This window comes from Pimephales promelas, chromosome 12 (assembly GCF_988280905.1).
Source record: "Pimephales promelas chromosome 12, fPimPro1.hap1.1, whole genome shotgun sequence".
Taxonomy (NCBI): domain Eukaryota; kingdom Metazoa; phylum Chordata; class Actinopteri; order Cypriniformes; family Leuciscidae; genus Pimephales; species Pimephales promelas.
Genome location: NC_142780.1, coordinates 3,402,948 through 3,423,423, shown reverse-complemented (window position 1 = coordinate 3,423,423; position 20,476 = coordinate 3,402,948). Strand labels below are relative to the sequence as shown.

General features: G+C 37.4%; 1 protein-coding gene across 1 annotated transcript in view; it reads left to right on the top strand.

The window, feature by feature from the left end:
• Window positions 1–1,201: 1,201 nt before the first annotated feature.
• The window catches only part of lars2 (leucyl-tRNA synthetase 2, mitochondrial), a 128,598-nt gene continuing 109,323 nt past the window's right edge, over window positions 1,202–20,476 (top strand). The window contains exons 1-3 of the mRNA XM_039651302.2: window positions 1,202–1,369; window positions 4,526–4,719; window positions 18,783–18,911. Coding sequence (XP_039507236.2) covers window positions 4,537–4,719; window positions 18,783–18,911 — 312 coding nt within the window. The 5' untranslated portion in view covers window positions 1,202–1,369; window positions 4,526–4,536. The remainder of the gene's footprint in view (window positions 1,370–4,525; window positions 4,720–18,782; window positions 18,912–20,476) is intronic.

Here is a 20,476-nt window from a genome sequence, read left to right as displayed (position 1 = left end):
AATGCGAGATATGATTTCAGAATTGTGAGAAATAAAGTCGCAATTGTATGATAAAAATTACATCTCGCAATTCTGACCTTATAACACATAATTGAGAGTTATCATGCCATTTTGAAGGGAAAAAAGACTAAGCTTTTCTCCCTCAGAATAGTTTATATCTCGTATTTCTGACTTTACAACACGAAATTGCGACTTTTAATCAATCAATTCTGACTTTAAACCTCGCACTTCTTGCTTTATAACACGCAATTGAAGAAGAAGGCTGTGATAGTGATGTTGTCCACTAGAGGAGCCACGGGTAATGAACCGTTTTCTATCGGTTTCCATCCGTTTGAATGGAAATAAAAGCATTTATCTAGTTAATTTGTTTAACTATGGTTTGTAGATAGTATAGTTTTATATGTGTACAAATCTGTGAATTGTGTACAGATAACCTTTTTAGACCCCAATAAAGGAAATTCTTCAAGTTGCTAGACACGATTGAATATAATGCTGTCTATTTAATAGGAACAGATAATTTCATGTTTTTTTTTTCATGATAGTATCTAAAAAAAATTATAAAGACATTTATTGTTGTGGTATGAATTATACAACAAACACTCATTTGTTAAACTGCAAGGAAGGTTATAAGGCAATGAAAAGGATTAAGATAAATGAATCAGATAAATAAAGGATTGAGCAGCAAATTATAGCCTATCTTTACATTCATTTGAAATTGTCCTGTGATATCTTGATATGATATGCCATTCAAGTACATTTTAAATGTTGAATGTGAGTCTGCACATAGGCCCTCAAACCCCAACCTTTAGGAAGATTCACGATAGACTTTGCTACAAAAACCACATCATAAGATAAAATTAAATTGAATCGATAATCATCCACACTGGTGCTTAGATCCCGATGAGTGTGGCTCATGAGGAAGCAAAATTATATTATTATTATTATTATTAATATGGAGAAACTGGTAATTCACAACTTCTTTATGATCATAGACTGTCAACAATCTTTCTTATGAAATTCTCTCAATACAATTAGTAAGTCTTAATTTGGAAAATGTCCTTTGTTATGACTTGCTATACTTTTTCACTCAACTATGGCGGAAACGGGCTTAAATATATAATACATATGACTCTGAACTCTACTGTGTTTCTGTGAACTGCGCCATTGCCTCGCGCATAGTTTTAAATAAAGTTGGCTCTATTTGAACAACATGGCGGCGCCCATGTAGCGGTGTGAATCTGTCAAATGTCAGTGTATCGTGTGTTTATGCGTCACCAGAATGAAGCTTTGAATGGATTTATAATATAGACCACGCGGAAAGGATCGCAATATATCGGGACAGGTCCTGTTGTTCGTCGACGGTTGTCGTGTAAGTAGAACGTGATCTTTCAGTTATAAACATTTGGCAGCTAATGTCTCCTTTGTGTGCTACTAGAAATTCTGGCATTATCACTGAAAAAGTTGATATTTTTTTTTAAAGAATAATGTAAGGCTATAACACATTGCAAATGCAAATGCTGGTCTGGCTCTTTTAACACTCATTATCTCACTGAAAATCGTGTTGTCTTTGGAGTCCAATATGACAATGATTCTTCCATATTGGAAGATGAGTAACCATAGCAACGCGACCATCTCCTTCACTTCTCTTCCACAAACTGTGTATGTGTGTGTGTGTGTAAACCTGTGGGCGGCTGTCTGAGAGAAACTCTAGTCCTCAACATCTCGCATGATTTCAAGAGCCTCATGTGCGTCACACAGATTCGCAGCTGTTTGATAACTGGGTGATTGAATGAATTGGGTGCTTATGAAAACTAATCTACATGTCATATTGTATACGTTTATAAATGTGGTTAATCATTATTTTGAATATATATATATATGCTGTTTCATGGGGTCTGGATGAGCGGCAACTCTCTCTTGAATCTCAATCCCACATGGAAGTGACTTAAACTGCACTTCATCCACTGGCCGCTAGAGGCAGGCTCTAAAAGATAGTCAATCCCATAAACCCCCGTGTTAAAATCATAGACCGTAAAAGAAATGGACACAGTGACCCCATAGACTTCAACGGAGAAAGTGAAGTCAGTTAGAAGCACTCTCTTCCTGATGGCCGAGCGACTGCGCCGGCTCAAACTGAGCTTGACGACGGAGATGTGACGTGAGCCTGTCTCACAGTTGTACGTCTTCTAGTCGCTGTGCCGAGAGGAATCTGAATCTTTCCCTTCTGAATCTCATAGAGCCAGAGATCTTGAGTAGAGTTGTCCATGGGCTATGGGCTTCTCCCTCGACTTTATGTCTCCACGTCCCCCCGGTTGCACATGAGCTTCTCCTCCTGTCTATACGGTGATTCCTCTACTGTGCGACAGAGAGTCACGTGGTTATGACGCAATCGTTCGCCTATTTTAACAAAAACTGCTTCTACGTGGCCATGACGTAAGATACAAGCTAATGAAGCATTTTATACATTGTCGTGTTTCTTTAGAAATAAATAATGAACAAATGGCGTCTTTAAATGCCTCAGATGTGAAGTTATTCGCTGTCAAAGTGACGCCAAAATTAATGCGAGTCAATGGAATGCTAACAGCAGGTGAAGGTCTGCTAACCATAGTTTACTATACTTGGATACATGGATACTTCCCCACCCACAAACACAACACCACATAAATATAAAACACAAAACAAAACTGAATCTGCTGATGCTCGTCAGGCCAAACGTGAATCGGATCGACTTCGGACGAAAACACGGATCAACATCGGCAGAGCGTTTGAATTATGGAGAGACCTCCGCTGTTTTTATTGTGATAAATTACAAGTTTTCAGATATGCTGAAATAATAGAAACTAATGAAATAGCAGAGTAAACTACAACATACATGAGACATGAAATGAACACAAAAGACTGTTTCAGGATAACAGAAAGTCGGTGCTTTAGGATGTAACTGTTATTTTCTGTACTAGATCTACTGTGTAACGTCACTCATCCGCTACTATCATATTGTGTATAACACACACTTCCAGACACGTTCACTACAGTTATGTGACTTCCTACGATCTTACTGATACGCTGAAATTATTCAGTCTAGTTCACTAACCGTTTCCGTTATCATATTATACATTCCCCGATGTTGACATTGCTGATTGTGAAAGACACACGGATAGTTAGTGAAGTGCCTTATGCTAGATAACACCATAAATGTAACGTCATCATGGTACGAGTGCATTAGTTCAGTCAAGCTGATAACAGTAGCCTATTACTGTAACGTTGCAGTGGGAGTTTATATTAGTTTCCAGCATGTTGTGTGATGATTTCTCCGGTGTGTGTAAAGTCACCGTGAGTGATCGCTCTTGTGTTCGAGCACGAGCGCTCTTGGAAAAATTAGTTAATTAGTGCAATCTGAAACATCACCGATAGAGGGCGCTAAAAAATACATATAGCACCTTTAACTTATAGTTTATTGAATTGTCTAAACTCATTATCACATTTGCAAATGTGCTGATATTTGGGAAAACATTATAGATTTAGAATTACGAATTATAGATTTATTATAGATTTCAATTACGATACGTATTTTTAAAGGCCGTTTTCTAAGCCTAAGTCAGAAATCTTCACTTCAGTAACACTAACACACACACCAAACTTTACGCTTATTCCTATCTATATTCTGAAGGTTTTTCCAGAGGGGTTTGTTCATGCATCATTCATGCGCTTTTAATTCTTAAAAACGCTTCTGGCTAATAGCTATTAACGATATTTAGTGATCAAATTCCCCTCTGCAAAAACATTAACTCTAATATGTCAACAAAATGAAACGAGAACTTTGAACTTGACTTCATATCCAATCTTGAGATTTCTGTTCTGTTTTTTTTTTTTTTTATAAATCATTTTTAAAGATGTAATACAAAGCGATTGTACTGTTTTGTCTTAATGTACTGTGATTAATCAACTGGTGATTTCTATTAGTTACAATTTTTACCCTATTCACGTGTGGTGTCTTTTTCTAGTGTATAATATCAATTAAAATCTAAAAGAGAATAAAGATGAAAATGATATATAAAACATAAAGATAATCTAAAATAAAAGGCTTTGTCATTTAAAAGACCCAAATGACACTCATTTTGACCTAGAATGAATTATAATGAAAATTCTTTTTCATGAGAAAATGACACTTAAAGTAACTCTTTCTTCTTTCTGTACTGAAACATTTCACGCATTGTGTTTGTGAAGATTGCGCTGGTGAATTATTTTTATGTTTAATGTGACCAGTATAGAAGTTTTTGTAGGTGTTAAAACATTTGTTTCCAAGGGGACAGGTTTATTGCCACTTTACAGTCTGGCATGTTGCTATAGTTACGCCACAATATGTCTTAGTCTATTCGTTTCTTTTACAGACCAGACATCTCTGCACAATACGCCATGACAATGAAGGAACATTTCATATTTTGCATTAATCATCAGGCCACAGTGTTATCTTCCGCTTTAGTGTCCGAGTTCCCAGTGTGACCTCTCTCCTCCTGTGCTCCTGAAGGTCCCGGGGTCATGTCTGTGTGGAGGGTCACCGTGTGCCCGTGGAGGCCGGGGTCGCGTGTCCAGCTGATCCGGGGTCTGTTCAGTGAGTCCGGGGAGTGGGAGCGGGACTACAAGGCCGAGACCCGGCGTCGAGTGGAGCAGAGCTGGAGCGCCCGGATCCAGGAGCAGTGGAAGAGGGATCAGGAACACCAGGTACATCCCATCATGATGACCTGAGATTATGAGCAGTAGATGATTGTAATATTGAAAGATATCAAAGGTGCTGTCTGTAAGAATGACTAGTGGTTGAAACAGGTACTGCGGTCCAATTCAAAATATCGGAGATCGTCGTTTCTCCCGCCTCCTCAGACTCGCCAGTTTGAGAAACGCAACAGGAACGAGCGCAATGGACAATGAAAATTGGCAAATTGGCAACTAGAGTATCACAGACCAAAACAATAACACACATTCCAGCCTGGAAACACACATTTCAGAGTGAAATAACTGGCTGTAGAAGTGCTTTTCAGAGAAACGAGTGTGAACTTAGCATGTTTCCTCGATTATATGCAAACATATTATGCTTTAGTAGAGTGAAAAAGTTACATACAGCACCTTTTAAGATGGAAAGATAATAGAGCAACAGCTGATTGTCATTATATCATGGTCTGGGAGAATACTCGATTCTGATTGGCTGCAGGGTATCCATTAAAAAGTGATAGAGGACACCTAGTAAAGGAGTTCTGGGGCCCGTTTCAATAAGGAGGTTCAACCAACTCTGAGTTGGTTGAACGTCCTTATTGAAACCTTTCGCCGGCCCCTCATATCATACCACATCAGTTATCTTTGTTATTTCTAAAATCGGGTCAATCACAGAAAATGCTTTTTCCACTATAAGAAAACTTTATTTAATTTAACGTAACAATGAATTTCTATCTTCACACTTCTTACCCAAGAATAAAAAGCCAGATAGCCTACATGGCAAGCCTGAGCTTTGACAATTCCTTATTAAAAAAATGTTTTATGAGTCTAACTATCGAGGTTTTAAATAACTAGAGATGGAGGTTTTTGTACACCACACACAAAGCACTGAATTTTTTTAAAATTTTTTTTATTTGACCTTTATTTTACCAGGAAAGAAGCACATTCAGATTAAAAATCTCTTTTACAAGAGCGTCCTGGCCAAAACTGACAGACACAGCACATTTGAGTGTAACAAATAACATCCAACAATACAAACACATATATACACACAAGCAACTCAAGTACAATTTCAAAATCAAAATACAGAACTAGCTAAAACATCTACAGCCCGATGTTTCATTCTCTAAATCATTTAAAATTGATTTAAAAGTGTCCAACGAAACCAGTTTCCTCAGTTTCAACGTACTTTGTAAACGAAATCAGTTGATAAATGTCATTTATTTTTGTTTTTTATCCTGAAAAACTGCAGCTCATCGTTTACTTTATTACAGATTTACAGCAAAATGGCGGACGCGTTGACGTATCACAGCAACGTTATATGTATTTATTAAGTCTATGTTCAGGATCACTTGAAGTGTTTGATTAGGGTTGGAGATAAACTGTGCAGGACAGTCGATCGGCGGGAGCAGGATTGGGCGTCCCTGTCCTAAATGAAAGCAAGCGGTCTAAATAGAGGGAAGATGTGACACTCGTGAACTGTAGTGCCCAGAGGTGAAGGAAGCGTCCGCACCTCATAAGCCAAAGAAATTGCGTCTCACCCAGAGATCAGTGAGCCCCAAAACACACAAACAACTGAGAAGAGCTGCGCCACTGGCAGTGCCAGTCGTATTACAGCTTTAAAGGAGTAGATCACTTCAGAATTACAATTTCCTCATAATTTACTCACCCCTCATGTCTTTCTTTCTTCAGTTGAAGGGGTCGAAGATCTAAATGAGAGTTTCAGTTCAGTTTCAAAGTCTCGACACGATCCCAGCCGAGGAATAAGAGTCTGATCTAGACAAACCATCGGCCATTTTCTAAAAAAAAAAATATATATATATATATGTATATATATATTAGGGCTGTGCAAAAATTAATTGTGATTAATCGCATGCAAAATAAAAGTCTGTGTTTACATTATATATTTGTGTGTGCTGTATGTAATTATTTTGTATATATAAATACCTATGCATGCATGTATATATTTAAGAATTATTTGCGCTTAAATTCTGTATATATATATAAATACATAATCTATATTATATAAATATAAATATTTTATATATGAATAACACATTTTATTTAATATATACATGCATGTGTGTGTATTTATATATAAAAAATAATTATATACAGCACACACAAATATATCATGTAAACACGGACTTTTATTTTGGATGAGATTAATCGCAATTAATTTTTACACAGCCCTAATATATATATATATATATATATATATAGATATATATATATATTATAAAAATGCCTGCTTATTCGATCCGATGGCGGTAGTCGATCAGAGGCGAAGGTCTCACGCGTGTTCCGACTCTTCTCATGGAAATAGGATTTTTCATTAAATGCAATACATTTTATCTTATGTATTAACTCGTTATTTCATCTGACTCCATAAATGAAAAGGTTTTTCAATGATATCTGTGCATCATTAAATCTATGTGAATATTTGACTAATTCTTTTAACTCTAATTAAAATAGAGTTTTACACATTGTGCTTTCAGTGGCGTTGATGTGTTTTTACATCACAAGCACGACGTCTCTCCGTCATGTCCATCGCTCCATCCAAAATGTCCATGTCTTTCTTTCTTCAGTTGAAAAGAAATTAAGGTTTTTGATGAAAACATTTCAGGATTTTTCTCCATATAATGGACTTCAATGGGGTCCAAACGGTTCAAGGACCAAATGAGAGTTTTCAGTGCGAACAGTTCAAAGGGCTTTAAACGATTCCAGACGATGAATAAGGGTCTTATCTAGCGAAAAAATCGGTCATTTCAAAAATAAATGCAAAGTTTAAGTTTTATAAGCTCAAATGCTCGCCTTGGTCTGTTCTGTGATGCGCGTTCGTGACTTTCCTGTTCGAACTCGTTCATCAAAATGAATGAATCTTTTTTCAGGTCATTTGGTTCATTCAACGAACGAAACGAACGAATTGACTCGGAAAAAGATTTCGAACAGGAGAGTCACACAGAACAGAGCAAGGCGAGCATTTGAGCTTATAAAACTTAAACTTTGTTATTTATTTTTGAAATGAGTGATCGTTTCGCTTGATAAGACCCTTATTCATCGTCTGGAATCGTTTAAAGCCCTTTGAACAGTTTGCACTGAAACTGTCTTTTGGACCTTGAACCGTTTGGTTCCCATTGAAGTCCATTATATGGAGAAAATCCTGGAATGTTTTCATCAAAAACCTTAATTTCTTTTCGACTGAAGAAAGAAAGACATGGACATCTTGGATGACATGGGGGTGAGGAAATTATCAGCAAAAGTTTTTTTTTAAAGTGAACTACTCCTTTAAGCTCATTTTAATTAGGTAAATTGAAGAAGCAGCAAAAATCATTATTCCCCAGTGTAGGAGACTTAGACCTATGGACACTTTTCTGAGACATTAATGGTGTTTCTTGAGAGACGTTGTCAATGTTAGGATACGCATTAATAATTCTCTCTTTGAATGCGAGAGGTGTGTATGTTCTTCGTGTATCCTGTAGAGTTACAGTATGTCATGTTTCTGCTTAGAGGTTTTCATTGAAAGAATCCCTTCCGTCTCCCAGCGGACAGTATGTGTGTGAGAGAGTCTGAGGCATTACCCTTACAGAGACGCTGCTTTTGTTCAGGTGGCTTTTAAGCCGTACACATTGTGCTTTGAGTGGCGTTGATGTGTTTTTCTATCACGAGCACGACGTCTCTCCGTCATGTCCATCGCTCCCTTTGTTTTGTGGAGTTGCTGACTGCATTTATTAATGGCATCATTCAAAGACTGGTCTGAAAGCTCAAATCACGAAGTACGTGGATCAGACTTTATCCATCCAACCCAAGCCCACAGAATAATCACATTCAGTGTGAGGAACATTAGGACATTTTTATTTGAAGCTAAAAGTTTTGGAAAATAAAATATGAAAGTACAAGATTGAACTTGGATTCTTTTATGAGGGAATGAAATGCTCATCTTGTGAATGATATAATCAGAAATGGCTGTACAATACAATATATAACTGGCCTGTATTGTCATTGATTGGAAGCAGGGTCAGAAATTAACTTTTAAATTAAGGGGAAATATTTCTCTATGGGCACACACACATGCATGCATACAAAATGTATTTTTATACAATTTTCAGAAAAGTTTCCATTTATGAACTCTAAACCTGTAATGACATTTTCCTCACACCTTAATCTTATTTTTCCCACTCATTTTAATGTATTATTCAAGTTAAAAAGTATTTATATTAAAGGTGCTTTATATTAAAGGTATTTTTAGAGTAATAGGCTACAGTTATCAGCTTGACTGAACTAATGCACTCGTACTATGATGACGCTACATTTATGGTGTTATCTAGCATAAGGCACTTCACTAACTATCCGTGTATCTTTCACAATCAGCAATGTCAACATCGGGGAATGTATAATATGATAACGGAAACGGTTAGTGAACTAGACTGAATAATTTCAGCGTATCAGTAAGATCGTAGGAAGTCACATAACTGTAGTGAACGTGTCTGGAAGTGTGTGTTATACACAATATGATAGTAGCGGATGAGTGACGTTACACAGTAGATCTAGTACAGAAAATAACAGTTACATCCTAAAGCACCGACTTTCTGTTATCCTGAAACAGTCTTTTGTGTTCATTTCATGTCTCATGTATGTTGTAGTTTACTCTGCTATTTCATTAGTTTCTATTATTTCAGCATATCTGAAAACTTGTAATTTATCACAATAAAAACAGCGGAGGTCTCTCCATAATTCAAACGCTCTGCCGATGTTGATCCGTGTTTTCGTCCGAAGTCGATCCGATTCACGTTTGGCCTGACGAGCATCAGCAGATTCAGTTTTGTTTTTTATGTTTATGTGGAGTTGTGTTTTGGCGTTATCAGACTCATGTCGTTCGCTGCAGTGCCGTCGCGTAGACTATATAAAGGAGAGAGGCTCGGGAGCGCGCATGCACGTCACATCCGATGGATTTCGCAGAAAATCCGACCCAGAGACTACACACATAAATAGGAATATTGGCCTTCAGAGGTAATAGCAAAACCCCACAAGTGGATCATTGTAATGTGTGATTACAACCCCTTCACACACAGGCAATAAAAAAAGGATTCATTTTATAAAAAAAAGTTACATATAGCACCTTTAAAAGTGTTATTTCATAAATGAATTAACAACAAAGCCTTGTCACTAAAAGGTCACATTATTTTATATTGATCTATTTTATTGACCTCGACACAGTCTTCTTCATGATATAATTTCCTGTTTTTTTTCTCTCCCTGCATGCTACAGTAGTTTCACTGTATGACTTTGTTGGTCGTATGACATGACTGTCATTAAAGGGTTAGTTCACCCAAAAATGAAAATTAAGTCATTAATTACTCACCCCCATGCTGTACCAACCACATAAGACCTTCGTTCGTCTTCGCAACACAAATGAAGATATTTTTGATTAAATTTGAGTTTGAAGTTGAAATTTGAAGTTCAAGAGATTGCGTCGTGGAAATCTCTTGAACTCTCGTCTCAGGCCTACAAGGAAGAAAAGGAATAGGCGAATAAAGTCATTATTTTTTTTTTCCGCACAAAAAGTAGTCTCAACGCTTGATAAACTTATAATTGAGCCGCTGTAGTCACATGGAATATTTAAACATTTTCTTCAATGATTTTATGGGCCGTCAAGTTTCATTCCCTTAGGCAGCCTATGTAGCAGTGATCCACCTCTCAGATTTAATCAAAAATATCTTCATTTGTGTTCCGAAGATGACTCTCCTGTTCGAACTCGTTCTTCAAAATGAACGAATCTTCTCTCGAGTCAACTCGTTCATTTTGTTCGTTTATTCGATTCACGTTTGGCCTGACGAGCTTCAGCAGATACAGTTTTGTTTTGTGTTTTATATTTATGTGGAGTTGTGTTTGTGGTTGGGGAAGTATCCATGTATGGATAACTTTTGCTGATAATTTACTCACCCCCATGTCATCCAAGATGTCCATGTCTTTCTTTCTTCAGTTGAAAAGAAATTAAGTCTCTAATTTCCAAACCATCTTTTGGACCTTGAACCGTTTGGTCCCCATTGAAGTCCATTATATGGAAAAAATCCTGGAATGTTTTCATTAAAAATCTTAATTTCTTTTCGACTGAAGAAATAAGACGTGGAAATCTTGGATGACATGGGGGTGAGTAAATTATCAGCAAAAGTTTTTTTAAAAGTGAACTACTCCTTTAATCCCAACATGCATCTCAAGTACAGAATATGTCCTTTTCATTGATATCAGGTGCTTTATATGGGTTTTCTGCTGTGGTTTGAAGGCGTTTGGCTTCTAAAATTAGTCTGACCCGGAGCCGAGACCATTTAACACCCTTCGCTTTCATTCCCCAGACGTGTGTGCAGCATCTGCTTTGTTTTACATCAGCGTTACACTCTTTTGTTTTCTCACACTGTTTGTTTTCACATGTTCGCACTACACAAAGGCTTTCTTACACCGTCATTGGCTTTAAATAAAAAAATATGCTTCTCTTGTGCTCCGAATAGATTTCAGTCGGGTCGACTCTGTGTAAGCCGACCTCAATTGTTTATGTACCAAATTTATCAGAGTTTCCACACCGTATGTACAGCCATCTGAAGATGGATTCGCGAAGGGAAAGGCTTCTTGGAGAGATGCGTTGGAGATGTATTCTCTCCCAAAATGTGTCCTTGTCTCTTTCAGCTGCTGAATAATTCAGGCCTTTTGACCCGCGCTGATTAATGCTTTCCCAGTGCGGCGAGCTTCTTCAAAGCCGTCATGAATCATTAAAACTGCTGTGGAGAGAGTGACTGAATGAATGAGCTTTAGCGGATGTCGCAGGTCAGTCTGCGTTCAGACAAGTATTGTGAATGCCTCATGTTAGTATGAGAACTACTCCACCATATTAAGTTGTAAACTTGAGCTGCCGCTTTACTAAGCGTGATCGCGTGTGTTTGACCAGGACGATCCAGCCTGAATATTATTACGAGCAGAAACGTGAACGTAGGCCTACCATAAGTGCAATTTGTATGATTGTTGCTAACGATAGGCGATATGATCAAATTTTTATTTCACGATATGAGAAATTCTATTTCACGATAATGATATACATCAAGATAAGGTAATTTCTGTTTATTCTGTTATTAAAAATAAGACAAATATAAGCAAATTGCAAACATTAAGTCAAATAGGCTGCAATATAACAAAACTATGAATTAAACAAATAGTTTTTTCAGGTACAATAGATTTATTTAACATCATGTAGTTAGAATTAGTACAGAAATGTAATAATCAAATATAAAAACAGAATATTGCATAGTCTTCACGGCATGGATTAAATATAAATCTTAATACAGGTTAAAAAAAATTATTCAGTTATATTATTTTCAATTTTGTTTGATTCACATTAATGAGGTTTATTATGCTGCTGTCACTTTAAAACCGAACGCACGCACGGATCCATTAAACTAATACACATCCGGTTTACACCCAACTGTTCACTTTCACTGGACACATAACCAGCTGTGTTTACATGAACAGGCATTCGACCATTCAAGCGCAATAAGATGTGAAAGAGAACTGAATTTGCGGTCGCATGCTGAGAGACTCGACTTTTCTGATGTGCGTCTGTGAGCAACTCGTTTTGGAGCGGCCCCTTTAAATGAAAAGGAGATGCGTCACACCCCGCCCGCTCTCCAGATCGCTGAGTTCACACTCGGTTCAACTCCACCCCGTTCGGCCATTTTTGTAGTTTGATTAGAGATATACAATTATATACTATAGCTTCAAAGAACCGTTTTATTCACACGTTAATAAAATGTCAACAACAGAAGACTTGTCCATCAAGCCTTACATATTCCAGCCAGAGCGAGCGAGTCGATAAAGACGACGAACCTGCTTATGAACCTGCCGAACCATATGGATGTATTGGTATGCGAGTTAATTGTTTTGTGTTATTAGTGAAAGTCGACTATTTCTCTTGTTAAAACAAGCACACTGACAAGATAAATGACTACGGTCTAATCTTACCACAAACGATCTGTATTGATAATATAATACATTTAGAAAAGCATCAGAAAAGCAGCTAAATGAGCATTGATGAAACTCAAGAACGATAATACTGCAGACGTGTAACGTTACAGAAAAACAAAAACAAAGAAAGACAACGGTACTGCTAAACCATGACCACCATGAGTTTTAAGAAATTAAAGTACTTTATTTTTATTAACGATATTTACAGCTTATCGAAATGCTCTGTTTGTCGTCTCCAAAAATAGAAGGAATTTACCCCTCATTCAGACGAAGTCAATCGGCAAACACTTCTGTATACTGGTGGAGGCTGTTGAAGTGTTGTTCAAAATAATTGTTCAAAATACGTCAACGAGAACAGAAGAACAGGTTGAAAAATATGACCAAAATGGAATATAAAGATATAAATGAAGCACCTGAAGAGAATAATTTTATCTTTTCTGTACTTATAAACACTCCAAATATACAACAAAAGGCATTTAAGAGCTAAAAAAGTGGATTTTGCATGATATGTCCCCTTTAATATCTTGTTTCTTGTTTTCTTTAATATATTTCTGTGTAAACTTATATCCAATTTTATTTCATTGCCACAAAAACACAGACTTAAAAAACAGTTTTATCTGAATAATTAATGTAAGTGCATTTATAAACTTATAAACTACATTCTCCAAAAATTGGTCATGTTAACTTTCAGTATAAGTGCCTCACCAGAACATTGCATTTTTTTTTCTAATTATTAATTTTACATGTATTAATTTAGCAGAAGCTTTTATCCAGTTGAGGATCTTAAGAAGGCAATAAACACGAGATGTGCCAGTAATACAAAGTTTCAGTTATCGTTCAACATAGTACAAGCTAGAACAGCGAGGGCTTAAAGGGATAGTTCACCCAAAAATGAAAATTCTGTCAGTATTTACTCACCCTCATGTTGTCCAACCCCGTAAGACCTTCGTTCATCTTCGCAACACAAATTAAGATATTTAAGATATTAAGATCGCTCCTCCATACTAGTCCATAGGCTTCTTGAGGGAATGACTCTTGCTGTCCTCGAAAATCATTAAAGACATCGTTAAAATAGTCCAAGTGACTACAGTGGCTCAATGTTAACTTTATCAAATGACGAGAATACTTTTGTGTGCAAAAAACAACAAAAATAACGACTTTATTTCAACTATTCGTTTATTTCTCCGTCAGGTTACTAGTTTAATAGCGTAAGCTTCTGTTATTGTACGTCACACGCATCATCACACACATGACCAGCGTCGGCCAATAGTGAGCCTACGTGTGACGTAGCTCTATGCAATCACACTACGTTAACTGACTACAGGCTCATGGAGAAGGAAGTGAATAGTTGAAATAAAGTCGTTATTTTTGTTTGTTTTTGCGCACAAAAAGTGTTCTCGTCGTTTGATAAAGTTAAGATTGAGCCCCTGTAGTCACTTGGACTATTTTAACGATGTCTTTAATGACTTTTCGATGCCAGCAAGAGTCATCCCCTCAAGAAGCCTATGGACTAGTATGCAGGAGTGATCTTAATATCTTAAATATCTTAATTTGTGTTGAGAAGATGAACGAAGGTCTTACGGGGTTGAACAACATGAGGGTGAGTAAATACTGACAGAGTTTTCATTTTTGGGTGAACTATCCCTTTAAGGAATAGTGAGAGCGTAGAGATTTATTTATTAATGTTTATTAGCAGGATGCGGTTATGTGTTCACGGAAGAGATCAGTTCTCATATGCTTCTTGGAAACCGCGAGGGATTCGGCTGTCCGGATGTGGTTGGGAAGATCATTCCACACCCTTGAGAGTGATTTTGTGCCTCTCTGCGGTGAAACCATGAGGCGTCGCTCATTTTCAGGCTTGTGGAGGAGATGTAGAGCGTAGATATGGACTCTTGGAGAGAGCGAGGGATTGAGGAGCTGCTCTGTAGGCAAACATCAATGTCTTGAAGTTGATGCGAGCCGTATCCGGAAGCCAGGACGGAGATTTAAACAGAGCGCTGACGTGGGCTCTCTTGCGTTCGGGATCATTTGCAGAGGTTTGGTTGCACATGTTGGAAGCCCAGCTAGAAGAGCATTGCAATAGTCCAGTCTAGAAATGACAAGGGCCTGGACGAGAAGCCGTTCATGCTCTGATCTTCCTAATGTTGTGCTGTGCAAACCTGCTATTTTTTGGGATAATCCATATTGAACACAAATGATTTCTTTACAACTTTAAGGGTGTTTTCACACTTGGCAGGTTTGGTTTGATTAAAGCGTATTCTAGTGTGATTGCGCTGTTAGTGCGGTTCAGTTGAAGAAGTGTGAAGAAAAACCCTCTGGTGACAACAAACAAGCAGACCGAGGCGCTGAAAAGATGAACTCGGAAAAACTACTGAGGTTCGCATGAAATATGAACTCAACACGGACCAAAAACAGTCATAATGTCAGAATATTTTATTTTATTACTCTATTAATGACAGAATGCTCAGCTGTTTTTCTCATCATAGTCGTGATTAGGCATCAATGGTAAGGCATAGTCGTTTCTCAAAAGCATCAATGGTTTCTTGTGATACGTTTGGGAAACGCAGTCCTGTTTGAATGCATTGGCGGCAGTGTGTGATTGATTGCTTCTGACTTGCAGCATTTGCGTGTGTTCAGAAAAGCAGGAAAATAGTTAGACTACACAATTATTTACTAAACAGGTTATTCATCCAATTTAATGCATGTTGTACGCATTGCATGCAACTTCTTGTCAAATAAAAGAAATCACTGGTAAAAAAACCCAAAAAACTGTAGTATCGATATTTTTATTTGAGTATCGATACTTTCGGTACTCAACGTCCGTATTGATATATCGATACTTTGCAGTGTTGGGTAAGTTACTCTAAAAAAGTAATTCATTACTAGTTCTTAATTACCTCTTCAACAGTGTAATTACATTACTGTACTAATTACTCTCTCTAGAAAGTATTTAATTACTTTTAATTACCAATTACTTTCAAAATCCCATATCAATCTCAACCAGCTGAATAATACAAGGATAGACATGAATCTGTTTTAATTCTTTCAAATAAATCCTATAAAATTGCATGAATTATCCTTAAACTGGTGAGAAGCCAGTACAAAACACTCAGGCATGACGGCGTAACGTTACGATTATAACATAAGACTATAGAAAAAATGACAGACAGTTAACAGTTTTACATCAAACTGCGACTTTCTTGATTTTAACATGTATCTGTTAAATTGACAAACATCATATGTGTAATTCAGGGCACAATTCAAACCATATGAAACTATTTGTTGTCTCTCGCCATTGACTACCATAAAATATTTTTCCATAATAAGGTCCCATGGTCGACCGGAAGGGGAGGGGCTTAGGGTCTCAATTGACCGTTAGAGTTCAGTTCAGGCATCAGAACCGCGTCTCCTCACAGCAGATCTCGGCTTAAAGGGTTAGTTCACCCAAAAATGAAAATTCTGTCAGTATTTACTCTCCCTCATGTTGTTCCAACCCCGTAAGACCTTCGTTCATCTTCGCAACACAAATTAAGATATTTAAGATATTAAGATCGCTCCTGCATACTAGTCCATAGGCTTCTTGAGGGAATGACTCTTGCTGGCCTCGAAAATCATTAAAGACATCGTTAAAATAGTCCAAGTGACTACAGGGGCTCAATCTTAAGTTTATCAAACGACGAGAACACTTTTGTGCGCAAAAAAACAAACAAAAATAACGACTTTATTTCAACTATTCACTTCCTTCTCCATGAGCCTGTAAGTCAGTTAACGTAGTGTGATTGCGTAGAGCTACGTCACACGTAGGCTCACTATTGGCCGACGCTGGTCATGTGTGTGTGATGCGTGTGACGTACAATAACAGAAGCTTACGCTATTAAACTAGTAACCTGACTCGCGCAGAGGGAGAAATAAACGAATAGTTGAAATAAAGTCGTTATTTTTGTTGTTTTTTTGCGCACAAAAGTATTCTCGTCGTTTGATAAACTTAAGATTGAGCCCCTGTAGTCACTTGGACTATTTTAACGATGTCTTTAATGACTTTCGAGGACAGCAAGAGTCATTCCCTCAAGAAGCCTATGGACTGTATGCAGGAGCGATCTTAATATCTTAAATATCTTAATTTGTGTTGCGAAGATGAACGAAGGTCTTACGGAGTTGAACAACATGAGGGAGAGTAAATACTGACGGAATTTTCATTTTTGGGTGAACTAACCCTTTAATCTCTCGGGATTCCTGGCACTGTTTTGACTCCTTTAAAGGGATACTTCACCTCTGGAAAGATGAATGTGTATTTAAAATGGGTCATTTTTGTAGAAATGTGAAATTATTTTTGAATTTGGATATTTCTAGACTGAGAAAAGACAGAAAGTGTATTTTGTGGACGAAACACAACAACTCCCAGAATGCACTTGCTTCGCTGCCCTAGGAGGCAACGCCTACCGGTAACAGAGCGCAGTAGTTAAACAACAAGTCTAGGCTACTAGTGAGTCTCCGTGATGAGTCTGCCCGAAAATGTGTTTCGAGATCGCCCAAAATGTCCGGGATTCGGCTTTTGCGTTCTACAGTCGCCATTCATCATGTTTACTGTGGCGAGCGGGATGAGTGCGGGCCGCGGGAGAACGGTCTCGTGTCTCTCATGGACGAGTGGGAATTTTCTTAGCAATGTTAAAACACACATCAACCGATCACTTGTTTAGCGTTAATGTAAACACTACATTCAAATTCACCAATCAGAATGAATTCAGTTAGATTGAAACAAAAGCTGTGCATGTAAACGATGAATGGCGACTGCAGAAAGCAAAAGCTGAATCCCGGACATCGACGGCCGGACATGTCCGTGAAAAAGAGGACGGTAACCCCTACTACTCAGCTTTCTCCACAGAACAAGAGCCTGCTAGCTTAGCTTCCAAAAAAAGATGGCCGACACTATGTATTCATTCTGTGAGTGAGATCGCCCTCTATGGGCGGGTTGAGGACATGCGGGACAGACCCGACTACTGACTGTAGTCTTTAGCCTCTCGACAAAAAAATCCTCCGATGACGGAAAATTACGATTTTTGCGTTATCAGAGGATTTTTTCCAGACAAAAACTACATAAATCTCTCGTCTCGGGGATATGAGGGTGGAAAGCATGGCAATTCGAAAATACTACAGGTTTTCTATTAATACAAATCCTGAAGTAGCCCGTTAAACATTTTATAAGCTTTCCACAAGTCTTTAGCTGGTAAAAAGGCCATCATATTTAGCTGCGCACATACATCGAGCGCATTTAGCCCAGCATGCAAAATTGATTAGGATGTTCAGTATGTCCCGTTGTGAAATATCCGTCATTAAAGCTGACTAGGGGTGTAACGATGCCCTCATGTCACGATTCGATACATATCACGATACATATCGATACATATCGTATCATACTGAACTCACGCTACGATATTATAGCGATATACTAAAAAATGTACTGTTGATTTAAAGTGCTAACTTTGATATTACGTTCTAGGTTTAAATGAATAGGCTTGGACTTGGTGCTTGTAACCAAATATAGGACAATAGAGATACCAGAATAACAATATTCATGATTCTGATGCTAAAATTACTGAGTTATTGTAGATGCTTTCACCGACTAGATATATTTCAAATAATGTCGGCCACTTTTTACTAGTAACATCAGACATTTGGCATTATTAGGACCCACAAATATTCCCCCATTGCATTATAGTCAACATTATATGTAGTAGTTCAATGTAGTACTTGCATTAAAACTCTGAAAACACCAATTTTTTCCTCACACCGTAATTTTTATTTTGGGTAACTATCCACGATACGTATCGTTGCGTTTTTGTATTGCGATGTATTGTGGCACGATATATTTTTACACCCCTAAAGCTGACCAATCAGGTTGTGAACATATTCCTATGCCTTTAGGTTCGGTGTTAAAATGCCAATGTGAACGCTAAGCAGACCAAAGTGAAGTGTGAACACACCCTAAATCTTTAACCCCTTTTTAGAAATTCTTAAAAAAAATACCTAATTGGAAAAGACACTGAATAATTCTTGTTTTTCATGTTCAGAGCTCCCGGAAGAAGTTCTACGTCCTCTCCATGTTCCCGTACCCGTCAGGTCGTCTGCATATGGGTCACGTGAGGGTTTACACCATTAGCGACACCATCAGCCACTTCCAGAGGATGAAGGGCCATCAGGTAATTTTACTCTTAGACGCAGTAATATCCGAATTTACTCTGCTCTGTCAGCGCCACACACACACAGTTTGATCCATTTTTATATTCACCCACCTACACACAGACACAAACACATTCCCATGAAAGCAAAAGCTGCAGTCGAGGTCTGCCGGAATGATGTGTGTTTTAATTATGAGGTGTGTGAATAATGGAAACGGTGTGAATATGTTCTTAATTAAAGCTGCTCCTCAAACTTTGTCTATGTTGAGGATGTGCGCACAGCTTTTGAAAACACAGCCTTTTCTAAAGCCCGAAGCTCACAGCATCATCCGTGTGAAAGATGCTGTCAGTTCATAACGAGGAACGGCAGGTCATGACGGACATCATTATCCCGATGCTCGGTGTTGTTTAGGGGTGGGTGTTGATATCATTTTGATATAAATTTTTGGTATGTTTTATCTTACCTCAAGGACATCCAAGATGTAGGTGTCTTTGTTTCCACAGTATTTTGATATTTTTAGCTATTGTTATGGACCGTTACAAAAAAAGTTGGCAAAACCGCACACTGTGAGACCGATTACAGCAATTCTGAACCATTTTCCTTAAAATAACCTTCTGTAAACCTAATATTATCAAACTTTGATTGTACAGTACATCTCATTCCATACCGTAATTCCCACAATGCATTGCGACGTGACGACATAATCTCGAGCTCTATTGTGAAAAGTCTAGTCAAACTAGATTCCCTACTCTAAATTCTGATTGGACGAATGATGTACAAATGCTGTGTGAAATAGCAAAATGTTCCTTTATCCCTTGTGCATCAATTAAAAAAAGTTACTCATAGGTAAAAAGAGGACAAAAATGTCCATGTCAAAAAACTGTCATAAAAATGTGACGCTTTGGAGCACAGACTTAAGTTTGGTATCATTTTAAAGAAGACCCTTTACAGATTATTGCTGAAGTAAAAAAAATGATAATAAGTAAATCCAAAAAAAAGTTATATAGGTATAAGTTTTATGGAAATTATTTATAAAAAAAATATTTTATATAAAAAATATATTTTATAAATCAGGTTGAATTTAAAACTGCAATAAAATCAAAGCCATGAATCTAAATAGGTTGTGTTCCAAATTTGAGGATGATATCTCAAAAAATGAGCTTTCGGTAACAGTTTGTTTGGGCGTTGTAACATATTTTCCCAATTGGGTCCCAGCAAAACCCCACTGGAGCTCACAGTGATTGGATCTGAATTTGCAGTTTTTTTCTCTCAGTATTACAAACACACACATGCGCACACACACACTCATATTTTTTTATAACACACATACTAACCACACTCACACACCCACACAAATATTGTTGCATAATTTATCCAGTTGGCTCTATAATATGCCGAAGCAGAAAACAGGAATAAAGCGATATTTGTTTTATAGGCCAAACTTAAAAAAAAAATGACACCATCTGATGAAAAATAGTAAAAAATAAAATTTTGAAGCCTTGCCATCAGAATGAAAGCCTCTTAACAAAGGTTGCATAATTTTATAGTTAACTGAACCGGGGATTAAAAATGGCAGTTTTAATGG